At 40.1% G+C, this 13,218-nt stretch overlaps 1 protein-coding gene across 1 annotated transcript in view; it reads left to right on the top strand.

The window, feature by feature from the left end:
• SYCP2 (synaptonemal complex protein 2) overlaps nt 1-13,218 on the top strand; it is a 3,993,018-nt gene that overhangs the window by 869,980 nt on the left and 3,109,820 nt on the right. Inside the window, exons 15-16 of the mRNA XM_086932653.1 lie at nt 3,632-3,786; nt 7,163-7,237. Of these exons, the coding sequence (XP_086788779.1) occupies nt 3,632-3,786; nt 7,163-7,237 (230 nt within the window). The remainder of the gene's footprint in view (nt 1-3,631; nt 3,787-7,162; nt 7,238-13,218) is intronic.

Genomic DNA, 13,218 nt, shown 5'->3' with positions numbered 1-13,218 from the left:
GTAGAGAGTGAGTAGTAGAGAGTAATAAAGAGTAGTAGAGAGTGAGTAGTAGAGAGTACTAGAGAGTGAGTAGTAGAGGGTAGTAATTGAGAGTAGTAGAGTGAGTAGAGAGTGTGTAGCAGAGAGTGAGTAGTAGAGAGTGAGTAGTAAGTGAGTAGGAGAGAGTGAGTAGTAGAGAGTGAGTAGTAGAGAGTGAGTAGTTGATAAAGAGTAGAGTAGTAGAAAGTAGTACAGAGTGAGTGGTAGAGAGTAATTGAGGGAGTGGTAGAGTGAGTAGTAGAGTGAGTAGTAGATTGTGAGTAGTAGAGAGTAGTAGAGAGTGAGTGGTAGAGAGTCAAAAGTGAGTAGTAGAGTGAGTAGAAGAGTAGTAGAGAGTGAGTAGTTGAGTGAGTAGTAAATATGAGTAGTAGATAATAGTAGAGAGTGAGTAGTAGAGAGTGAGTAGTAGAGTATGTAGTACAGTGTGAGTAGTGGAGAATAATAAAGAGTAGTAGAGAGTGAGTAGTAGAGAGTACTAGAGAGTGAGTAGTAGAGGGTAGTAATTGAGAGTAGTAGAGTGAGTAGAGAGTGTGTAGTAGAGTAAGTAGTAGAGAGTGAGTAGTAGAGAGTGAGTAGTAAGTGAGTAGGAGAGAGTGAGTAGTAGAGAGTGAGTAGTTGATAAAGAGTAGAGTAGTAGAAAGTAGTACAGAGTGAGTAGTAGAGAGTAATTGAGGGAGTGGTAGAGTGAGTAGTAGAGTGTGAGTAGTAGAGAGTGAGTAGAGAGTAGTAGAGAGTGAGTAGTAGAGAGTAGAAAGTGAGTAGTAGAGTGAGTAGAAGAGTAGTAGAGTAGTAGAGAGTGAGTAGTAGAGTGAGTAGTAGGTAAGAGTAGTAGATAGTAGTAGGTATTGAGTAGTAGAGAGTAATAGAGTGAGTAGTAGAGCGTGTAGTAGAGTGTGAGTAGTAGAGTGTGAGTAGTAGAGAATAATAAAGAGTAGTAGAGAGTGAGTAGTAGAGAGTACTAAATAGTGAGTATTAGAGAGTAGTAGAGTGAGTAGAGAGTGAGTAGTAGAGTAAGTAGTAGAGAGTGAGTAGTAGAGAGTGAGTAGTAGAGTAGCAGAGAGTGAGTAGTAGATAAAGAGTAGAGTAGTAGAAAGTAGTAGAGAGTGAGTAGTAGAGAGTAGTAGAGAGTGAGTAGTAGAGAGTAATTGAGGGAGTGGAAGAGTGAGTAGTAGAGTGTGAGTAGTAGAGTGTTAGTAGAGAATAATAGAGAGTAGTAGAGAATGAGTAGTAGAGCATAGTAAAGAGTTGTAGAGAGTACTAGAGAGTGAGTAATAGAGAGTAGTTGAGAGTATTAATTGAGGTGAGTAGTAGAGAAAGAGAGTAGTAGAGTGAGTAGTAGTGAATAGTAGAGTGAGTAGGGAAAATTAGAGAGTTGTAAAGTAGTAGAGTAGTAGAGTGAGAGTATTAGAAAGTGAGTAGTAAAGAGTGAGTAGTAAAGCATGAGTAGTAAAAAGTGAGTAGCAAAGAGTGAGTAGCAAAGAGTGAGTAGTAAAGAGTGAGTAGTAGAGTAGCAGTGTGTTAGTAGAGTGTTAGTAGAGTGAGTACTAGTGAGCAGTAGAGAGTTGTAGAGAGTAATAGAGTGAGTGGTAGTGAGAATAGTGAGTAGTAGAGTGAGTAGCAGAGAGTAGTAGAGAGTGAGTAGCAGTGTGAGTAGGGAGTATTAGAGAGTTGTAGAGAAGTAGTGAGAGTATTAGAGAGTGAGTATTAGAGAGTGAGTAGAGATCAGTAGAGAGTAGTAGAGAGTGAGTAGTAGAGAGTAGTAGAGAGTGAGTAGAGTAGTAGAAAGTGAGTAGGAGAGAGTGAGTAGTAGAAAGTGAGTAGTAGAGAGTGAGTTGTAGAGTGAGTAGTAGAGAGTGAGTAGGGAGTATTAGAGAGTTGCAGAGTAAGTAGTAGAGTAGTAGAGTGTGTGAGTAGTTAGAGTATTAGAGAGTGAGTAGTAGAGTGAGTAGAGCTCAATAGAGAGTAGTAGAGAGTGAGTAGTAGAGAGTAGTAGAGACCTGCGAGCCTAGAAGTCTACCAAACTGGGTGTAGAGAGCCACTCGGGCTCTCCTTGACAATGTATCCATTTGTACATGCATCCACCCACCCCTGGGGCGGGCTCGCCCCAGGGTATAAATAGGTACAAAAGGGGGTGGTGATGGACGGAGCATCTGAATCAATCAAACACTCACACCCAGTCAAAAGATCTGGGTTTAATCCATCACCGTTCTTTAGCCCACTCTGCCACCCCAGTTCAGACATGGCTATATGCAAATCAGTCTGACCCTGTGCCTCATGGGAACAGTCCAGCCCGAACTGCCAAGCCATGTCTTCCCTGGACCGGAAACAAGCTTCCAGCGGCAAAGTGAGCAAGGGACTCACGTCTGAGCATACCATGCCTGAAGACGGCTGGAATGCCAGAAACCGGTCCTCGGAAGCTTGTTTCCGGTCCAGGGAAGACATGGCTTGGCAGTTCGGGCTGGACTGTTCCCATGAGACACAGGGTCAGACTGATTTGCATATAGCCATGTCTGAACTGGGGTGGCAGAGTGGGCTAAAGAACGGGGATGGATTAAACCCAGATCTTTTGACTGGGTGTGAGTGTTTGATTGATTTGGATGCTCTGTCCGTCACCACCCCCTTTTGTGCCATAATTTGTTCTGTATACTTCGGAGTAAAAGAAATATTGCAAATCCTCCAGAATTCCTGTCAGAGTTCTCCCTCACAGATTGAGTACCTCTTATCGAAATGCTCTAAAACTTTTAAAGCAGGTAGTCCAGATTTCCTTTCCCTTCAAACACGAAAGAGCTAGGAGAAGTACTTTGCTGTTTGGTCCTATTCTCAAATATACTGTTCACTGCTGCTATGCTATGTTATTTTAATGTGTTCTTTATTATGTTTTATATAGAAGGTACTTTTATGATTATTTTCATAATCAAATAAAGCTTTTATGATTAACTAACTGTAGGTGCTTTGAAAAATATATCTAGGCTTGAATGGAAAGTCATGATGTATTTGTCTCATGCTAGATTCTTATGGCCATAATGTGCACTTTGAAGCTGGATCGTAGACCCACCAATGATTGCTAGTTAGAAATTGGGCCATCAGTATATTATTCCTATGTTGCCTAATGGGTGAAAATTATGCGACTAAGTATATTTTCTTTAATAAACAGACTTAATGTTAAATAGACCGGCCTCTTGAAAATATGTGCCTAATTTGTCTTGATCTGTTGATGGCTGATATTGATTTTTACGGTATGGCTTGAAAGTATGCTAAGAAACTTTAAAGTGATTCTGTAGTTTGTTGATAGTAACGTTAGCATCTGCTATAGATCCTTTCTGCACAAATATAAAAAAATTTGGAAACTTAGGATTGTTGTTTCAGATGTTTTCGTTTTCAGCTCAATGATTCCATGTCAACCAAAATTGTATTAAAGATTGGATTAATTTGAAACCCGGAAACGCCAGAAGCCAATGTTAATGCATAAAACCTTTCAGGTGTCTTGGTAATGAGTTGATAAACATTTGTTTTGTGCATGCACTACCTCTTGTTGTTAGGTAGTGCTGTTACACTCTAATATGATAGTAATTTGCTTATATGTTTTGGATAGGTGTGGACAATCAATCAAAAGCATTACTTAATATTGCCCTGAAAATCCCTATGAAAATTGGTTGCAAAGAAGGTAGTAAAATTAAAATATATTTTGATTCTGCCTTGGATGTCCTTGAGATGACGAGAAAAATCTATGGTGCAATTAAATATAAGGTAAGAATTAATGTATTATTTCTCAATGAAAAATTAAAGTGCTATCTAGGTAGTTTAAATGTTACAAAGTGTAGTTATCTGGTAGGCATTAATAGATATACCCTCGGTCTATAAATTATAGGATGACAAATGTTATTAAGCAGGACATTTATGCATTTTAATTCACTACCTTTTAGATAAAAATATTTAAAATACAGATATGAATAAAAAAAATCTGAATAGTAACTGAAAGGTTCCAGCCTTGCGAAATGAAATAGTATTCATTATCAACACATTATATCAGGAAGTTCTAATCTAGTAGTCTGGATCAAATGGTAGAGATGTATGTTTCTGCACTTTGATACTCCCACAGTTAATCTCACGCACAGTTTTAATATGTAGGCAAACTATATACATGGGGATAGGAGAATGAGATAAGAGTGAAAACAGAGACACTTCATATCATCACTTTGATTTGTTGCTCTGCCGGGCATTTGGGTTCCTGTGGCTGTCTAAAGCAGGTGTCTCCAACCAGTTGAACACGATCCAACCATTCGATCGCGAACTACCAGTAGCTCCCAGACACTTTCAAAGTAGTTAGCCGTGAGTCCATTTTTAAATAAGCACAGGGTCACAATATTCTTTTAACATTAAAGGAAGGCTGTGTTTAGTTTGCATTATTTTCATCAGCCTGCAGATAGCAGAACCGGGTAATGACCACTGCTCAGTCAGATTTATGGGCCAGGCTGGGTCACAGAGGTGAAGGACTGAAGTATTCAATAATTAAAAGTCTTTGTTGGGTCTACATTGGAATATGACAGCAAAATGATGTCTCTGAATTCTTTAATGATTAACTCATAATTTTAATTATCGACCATTTCAAAGTGTGACAAGTTTTACTAGTAGAGGACCTTTTGCTCCCAGTGGCCAGTGTGCCATGTTTATAATTGAAAAATAGTCATTTTTTTTCAAATGGTATAAATGTAAAGCGAAGAAAACTTTTTCTATGAAACATTAAGCATTCACTTCTTTCTCCACTTTCAGTTTCAGTTTATTTGACAGTTTGATATCATGCCTAAAAAGGCAAAAAAACTGTTAAAATGCCCACATAATATAAAAAAACACAAATTGAATTACAATTTATACTTTTACGGTAAACATATTTTACTAGCATACTTTAGTCACCAACGTATAAACATTATTGTCTTTCACCACTTTCAATTAAGCCAAATATCTCTTAATGTTTTATGAAGTATGTTTATTCACTTAAAATTCCTCCCAATTAAAGAAATGTATTTTTATGTTATAAATATGGCACCATGTCTACAGTCCACTGAGTATGGGACAATGTAATTGCATGTGTACTGCTTCTGTCATGGTATGTATGTATGATATGGTATGGTATATCACTGTTTCCTATGGTGGGGTTGACCACTAGATATGTATAACACTGTTGGTTGAGTCCGAGGAGGGTGGTGGGATGATGGGAGCTATTTTTTGGAATGTTTAATTTTTTCTTGCTTGTACATTTGCAATGTTTCTAATAGGAACTACTGGCTGTAGAATTTGTACTGGTATGAAAATCAATAAAAATATGGTATACAAAAATGTCTACAGACCATTGGGAGCAAGATGCTTGGCAGTTGTAAATGTAATACTTGGAAATGGGAAAACAAAGGGCCCGATTCACAGAACTAACTTAAGACAAAATCCTAAACTTACTACTTTTGCTATTCACAGAAGTTAGGATTTTGTCTTAAGTTTGTCTTAAGATAAACTTAAGACAGACTTAAGACAAAATCCTAACTTAAGTCTGTCTTAAGTTTGTCTTAAGGCAAACTTAAGACAAAATCCTAACTTCTGTGAATACCAAAAGTAGTAAGTTTAGGATTTTGTCTTAAGTTAGTTCTGTGAATCGGGCCCAATGTGATGAGTTTTATCGAATCCAGATCAACAAAGTTAATTCTTCAGTTTAATTTTCTCGATACAGTGCTATATTTATAAGTGAAAAGTATAGCCATTAATTTAAGTTGAAAAAAAGTTAACGTGCAGAAAAATGTTAACATTTTTGCTGAACATTTTTCTGCACTTTAAATCTCTCCCAGTTTTTGTTATACATCTAATGGTGCCACATATGGTGAAAGGTGTGTCCTGTGCCACAAGTACATATGACACAGTCTCCCCTTCACCCGTACACAAATATCCCATTCGTAAGCACGCATTTCCATACATCCCCAGAGACCATGCGTTCTCTGACACACATGGTAGCCCTGTCAATGTACCTAGTCACAGTATTTTGTTCAAACTGTAGCATCTGGCTATATGGACATTAGGCTTGAAGCCAATTAAGCTGGGTGTGTGCGTGTGGTAACAATGTGTGAGTTGCTTAGCCTTCAATAGCTCATGATGGCTTTCACTGATCAGAAGTAGCGCTCACTACAGAAAAAGTCGGAGACCCCTGGTCTAAAGCAATAGCATCTGTTACCACGCATGCAAAAACCACGTGTGGCTTAATAACGCAGTCAGTACCCTGACTGCCATTACCACAAGTTCTATTATAACACATGTCATTACAACGACTTGCTTTAGGGAAGCACTGGACTTTGGAATAGTTTAAATTAATATTCCAACTCCAGTCTATGTATCAATAGGGAAGGTGTTGGACATAAAATCCAGCACCAGTCCAACACCACATTCCTTAAAGCAAGCTGTTTCAATCACTTGCATTGTAAAGGAACTACTGGTAATTTTTCAGTTGTGGTACTGACTGCATTGTAAATGCATTACAATGTAATGCCTACTTTATAATAGACATTTCCCGATTTAAATGCATAGGGCCTGATTCACAAACTGCGCTTTTTAATAAGTTTACACTTTTGAGTAAGTTTACTACCTTTCAGTATTCATAAACTACACTTTTGTAGTAACGTACTATTTTTTTGTAATTTACACTTTCGTAGTAAATTGGGCACCACACATGGCAAACCATTGGTACTGCAACTACCATTATTTTCTATGGGAGGGTGTTTCAGTCTGTGTTTGGCCATGTGTAGTGCTGGACTTCGATACTGTGTTTTTTTTCAGTAGTAACTTACAATCGGAGTTTGTGAAAACTGAAAATTAGTAAACCTACTCAAAAGTGTATGTTACTTTTGTGAATCAGGCCCATAGACTTTAAACTCTATCTTTGAAAATATTCAGCTTTATGAATGGTCCACTTTTTACGTGGAAGTAGAAACATGTATTCTTGTTACTTGTTTGCCCCAGTAAATTGGTTATCAGAATTACAACAATTGCTCATGTTGCTGTTTTTACAATTTGTATTTTACTGTCGAATTGTTATTTTAAAAATATAAAAATATTGTGTGTTGCATTATAATTTTCTTTCTATGACTAGGGGTTTACTAAGAAACAATCAATTTCTGTCGCCAAAACAGCAGTTCACATTATTTTTGATGAAAGTGGGTCACAGGTATGTTTATTCCATATTGATTTTAGATGTATTTTCTTTTTTTTGGGTATGTTTTATTGGTTTTCAAAACATAAAGCATAACAAAGGACAGTGTGCCAACTCGTAGCCAGTCAAAACATATCCATTTGACAAGTGATCGATAATATTATAGCATTTCGCATTTCAGTGTCCGTTTCAGTGTTTAACAGCAAAATTCCTACCCAGCAAATTGTCTTGCACTTTGTAATTACATAAAAAACATACATCAGCAGAAGTCCAACTATCAAGGTCGGTGTATCCTTACTGTTACAAAGCTTTACACAGTTCATATACTACACATTTAAAGTAATAAACATGTTCCATTACCCCGACATTGGAGCTCAACCACAGCCACAGTCCGTGTTAGCCAATTTGGTTTAACTACTCACTCGATTGCCCCTCAGTGCAATCCAAATCTAGTGGCTCCTGTGCTTCAGCTTCCCGTGCCCACTCTAAGAATGGTTCCCATATATCTCTGGGCGGAATGTGGACGGCATCTGCTCCCAAAAGAGTTTCAGTTGAGTATGCCCATAGGACACATCCAGCAACCAAACCTTATAATTCTGGCACACGCTTTCTACCCCAGCGCATAGCAACTTGTCTACGAGCGTGTAACAGTAACAGAGCATGCAGTTTACGCCTTTTGGGCATTGTGTCTCGCACATATCCCAAAATACCCAGCAGTGGGCATGGGGGGTCAACTCTGCCTATTATTCTATTTACAGCAACATATATCTGGCTCCAGTAACTATGCAAGTGCGGACAATCCCATGCCATGTGAAGAAAGGAAGCTTGAACATAGCCACATCTCCAACACCTAGCATCGTCCCTCAACTTCATACAATGCAAACTAATCGGAGTTCGGTAAAATCTATGTAAGAACTTAAAGTGGATCAAATGCAAGCAGTAGTTAGGGGGCAAGTCTGTCAACTGGCCTCAACTCCCCATTCCAAAGCTCCATAGATTTAGGCCGTACAACTGGGTGAAAAGACTGCATAAGTGCGTAAAGCCTCGAAATCAGCTTTTTGGCCGACTGTGATTTAAGTACATGCTTCAGTGGTAACATGATTTGGGATGCATTAGGGAGCTCCGCATGTATCGCACGACACGCAGTGCGTATTTGGTGGTATAAAAATGTTTCTGCAAATGGCACACCACCCTCGTCAGTACCTAGCGGGGGGGCCTAAAGACTCCCTCTGGGTAAAGGTCAGCAAAGGTAGTCAGTTTTAGAGCAGTCATGAGGGTCTTATCTACACCCTGCGTCATGCATGCTAGCATAGGATTATTTTCCAGAATCATTGATGGGCATAAAGCGTCTTCACTCCCGTCCGCTTCTGCATCCCCCTCCATGCCCAGCATAACGTCCCAGCTGTATCCACATCCTCTCGTGGCCTACTTACAGTGCGATACAGTGCCACAGCTAGCGGTGTCGGTGCCACCGCATCCCTCTCCACCGCAACATGGGGCTGAAATGGTGTCTCATGTATCCAGAAATGGAGGAATTACGCTTGTGCGCATAATGCATACAGCTGCATATCCGGAGCCCCCAGTCCTCCCTGTTTCAGGGGAAGAGTCAAGAGATCACAGGACACCCTGGCCTGCCTCCCTGCCCATACTAAGGACAGCAGCTGTGTACGCAGCAGTGCAAAAAAATGTTTAGTAAGTGGTAAAGGCACATTAACAAACAGATAAAGAAATTTAGGCAATATGATCATCTTCGCCAATGCCACCCTACCAGCCACTGATAGAGGCAATGTAGACCAAAGAGCCACTCTTCCTTCTAGCCATGCATAAGTTCTCCCGAAATTTAACATCCATATGTCTTGAAGGCTACGGCTAAGCCACACCCCCAAATACTTCACTTCAGTAGCCTCCCATTGAAGGGGGAATTCAGAGCAGACCTCCCTCGTGTTATCAGTTAGTGGAAACATTACAGATTTGGAGCAATTCACAGAAATGCCAGAAAATCCCCCAAATCTGACAAATCCCTGCAGCACTGGATCCAAATTCAGCTCCGTATCAAGAATATAGAGTGTGACGTCGTCTGCGTATAAAGAAATCAGAAGAGTACGCGCGCTGAATCCTATCCCTCTGTCAGTATGGTGCTGCCGTATCCGTGCAGCCAACGGCTCCATAGCTATAGCAAATAACAATGGTGACAGTGGACACCCCTATCTTGTACCTCTCGATATTCGGAAAGGACCCGACACCATGCCATTCACCCGGACCCTAGCTCTTGGCGCCTCATACAGCAGTTTTATTCTTTTGATAAATAAGGGGCTAAATCCCATGCGTTGGATGACCAAAAACAGATATGACCACTCTAAGGAGTGAAATGCCTTTAGCTGCATCAAGGAATATCGCCGCCGCTTGAACACTAGGATGCAGGTAATGAATGACTGAGAACAACGTCCTCAAATTATGCGACGTCGATCTCCCCGGGATAAAATCCGATTGGTCAGGTAATGCAATCATTGGTAACATGACTTGGAGACGATTTGCCAGTAATTTGGCATATATTTTGACATCAACATTTATCAAAGATAGCGCCCTGTAGGAATCTTAATCATTTTAAGACTTCTCTGGTTTCAATAGTGTGATAATCATAGCCTCCCTCATTGATTGAGGCAATATTTCCATCTCTAGTGCTTCCTCATAAACCGCCAGTAGTTTGGGAGCCAACTCCCCAGCGTATGCCTTTTAGAAGGCAGTAGTCAGACGATCTGGGCCCGGCGCTTTATTTAAAGGTAAGCTTTTAATCACTTGCACCACATCTTCTTTCGTTATGGGTAGATCCATGTACAATCTGTGAGTATTATTGAACCATGCCAGAGCAATGGAATCCAAAAATTCCGAAATGTTATCTGGATCAGCCACTCCAGTCCTTTCATACAGATTGGAATAGAAATTCTGAAACTCCTTTAGTATTCCCTCCTTGCCTCTAATTGTCTCCCCCTCTTTACTTTGAATCTCATACACAAACGCGGTCCCCTTCAGTGGTTTAATCATATTTGCAAGAGTGCGCCCTGGCCTATCCCCCTTCACATATCGTCGGGCTTCCGCATACTTGCCAAGAAACTTCACCTCCCTGTCCGCCTCTTCCTCAAACTCTAGCAATTTGGATTTTAAAAGGCCAGTTGTCTTAAGGTCAGTTCGCAGGAACATCTGGTTCTCTAAATCTTTTATCTCTTTTTCTAACCTAGCCAACGTTCCCCTAATTGCCTTCAGCACCCCTGCCTGTCTAGCTATACACTGTCCATGTATAACGACTTTAAAGGCATCCCAAAGTGTAGCCTCGGTCGTTACTGATCCTTCATTTATTTCAATTTTAGATGTATTTTCTTAAATAATGATTTTCCCCCTTAAACACCTAGGTGCTATGTATATGTCATATATTTTAGGAAAGAAAAAAATGGAATAAAAAAAACGGTATTACCCTTATATCTCTTCACTTTATCATTATAAAGTTATAAATTCCATAAACCTGGTAGAGGACTAGAAAGTGTTCGTATATCTGCTAATTTTAGAGCTGTGTGCCTCAGTGCAAAGAGGTGTGGAAGACCCAGCCTACTGTGCACCAGTTTCTGGTTACTTATCAGGCCATCCATGCTGGTGTATTTTCAGAAAGTGCTTGCTGGGGGCATGGTTGCCCAAACTTTTCCCTTGACAAAGATTGGGGTAGGTGAGGAATTAGAGGGGCACAGCACGAACAACAAGGCAGGCACTGGAAGACACCAAGAGCCTCCACATTGTCGAGGCTGCTCAAAAAGATTAGCTACAAAACGGAAGAGTGACATGCTGAAACTTTTCAGTTCTCATGTAGCTATCTATCTATCTATCTGTCTGTCTGTCTGTCTGTCTGTCTGTCTGTCTGTCTGTCTATCTATCTATCTATCTATCTATCGATCTATCTATCTATCTATATGCTATCTCTCTATATTTAGCCATCCATACAGTTTTAAACATATTTATACCTATGCAAGCTTATCTATCTTAACTTATCTATCCCTAACTATCTATGTGTGTCTAGCTGTCTGTCTTTGCATCTATCTATGCTTATAGTTATATGTATCTGTCTATATCTATCTATGTCTGTTTAGCTCTACCTTCATCTGACTATATACACCCATTTTTATATATCTATATTTCGCTATACCTAGCAATTTAGACTGCACTTTTTAACCTACATCTTTCCATCTCTGCTTCCAACTATATATCTATAAGTACTTGTTTATCTATCGATACCTATTGATTTCATTTTGTATATCTTATTTCTCTGCACCTCCACCAAAGCTTCACACAAGTTTGCTCCAGTATCGTCCTAATTCTCATACAGGATTCAGTCCTTATCCCTTTGAGAGATATTTTTAGGTGTTTCAAGCGCTCCTGGAGCTTTTGCTCACAAGCTTTGCAGTGCAAGAATCTCTTTTGATTGGTCCCAAAGTTGCAGTGACAGCATCTTTTTTTAAAATAAGTTTTATTGAACTTAATACATATTACAATAAGTACGGAATGTGGCGTACTTCAGCATACAGAGTTGACAGTATACATTGTGACAACATTGCAGTTAGGCAACCAGATGGGCAGTACATGAAGTGACTATGTTAGCATAAACGAGACCTGCAGGCATATATGTGTCAAAAATCCCCAGGTGTGGGCCTATATCTAGAGTGGCGTAGCTGCTACATGCAACCACCCAGGGTAATGTATGTTGGGGTCACATTTGAGGAGCTCATATGTTCCTCAGGGTCATCCAAGCAGTGAAGATATGCCACCGGGGGGCCCAAATAAGTGGCATGAGGTTCCAGTGTTGCAGGGATTCTGCTCATACACAGAACTGTGCACAGAGACCCAGGACCTCAGTGAATTGTGGTGGACCAAAAAACTCACCTCAGTACCTAGTACCCCTAACCGACTAGCATCAGTGGCTCATTAGCTCTTCTTCTTATAGCAAAGGTACCAATGATTAGACAACCCAGAACAGTCCACAACGTGAGTAAATAGAGACACAGAAAAGTTTAAAATGTTTATTTTAACGACGTACTCTAAGATGCAGTATTTTTGCTAACATAAGCAGGCATATGATAAAAAATATTATGATCAGCATTGTTACAATTCCATAAAACACAAAGGAAGAAATCATGTTATAATGATAGTGGAAATAGGACCTATAGTGCCTTATGTACCACCCTCCCTAGCTAGGAACTATGTTTTATATAATAATTAGAGGGTCTCTTAGGTTTGAATGGGGAACCCCGTACCTCCAAGATCAGTAGAGGTGAATCACATCAGGATCTGCAAAAGCTCTCTCGCTCTGGAAATGGATTTTCTCCAAGTGCTTCAAATCATGCATGAAGTGCAATATTAAAGGCGCCAGAATTTCAGTTAGCTGCAGCTGAGAAGCTGAGATGAGTGCAGAGGTTGGACGTCTCGGGTATTTGGTGAGCATCAGGTGCAGTAGCAATCCTGCATGCGGGAGCCAATCCCGGTAGTCAGCAACCCCCGCACTCATCTCGAGATTCATTCCGTTTCTGCCTCTGCGCAAGACACCCCAGCTGCTTCCACCTCCACCCGACTGAACCCGGTGCCCTTTCCCTCACTGCTTCTGACTCAAATGTAACCTGTCCTGATGATGGCCTAAGACTTCTGCAGGCCGAAATGCCTTTGAATTTCACAGTGTAACTCCTGGCGCCCTTTTTTTACGGACACCAGACCTAATTGTGTTTCTGAAAATGTTATTTCATTAAGTTGTTCGGGTATCAAGAAAATGTAAACTTTTTGTTGTTTTTAATTGCCCTTTGTTGTGCCCATCACCATCGCTGTATATATCACGTCACATGTCACTAGCGCCGTCACAAACTCCACAAGCACTTGTGCATAGTATTGTGTTGGTTACATGTTCATTAATGTAACGCAGTGCTATTTTCTCATGTGCTTGTACATATGAATTGAATATGTCCAAC

The sequence above is a fragment of the Lissotriton vulgaris genome, chromosome 7 (genome assembly GCF_964263255.1).
Source record: "Lissotriton vulgaris chromosome 7, aLisVul1.2, whole genome shotgun sequence".
NCBI classification, from domain to species: Eukaryota; Metazoa; Chordata; class Amphibia; order Caudata; family Salamandridae; genus Lissotriton; species Lissotriton vulgaris.
This window is presented reverse-complemented; position numbering and strand designations above follow the sequence as displayed.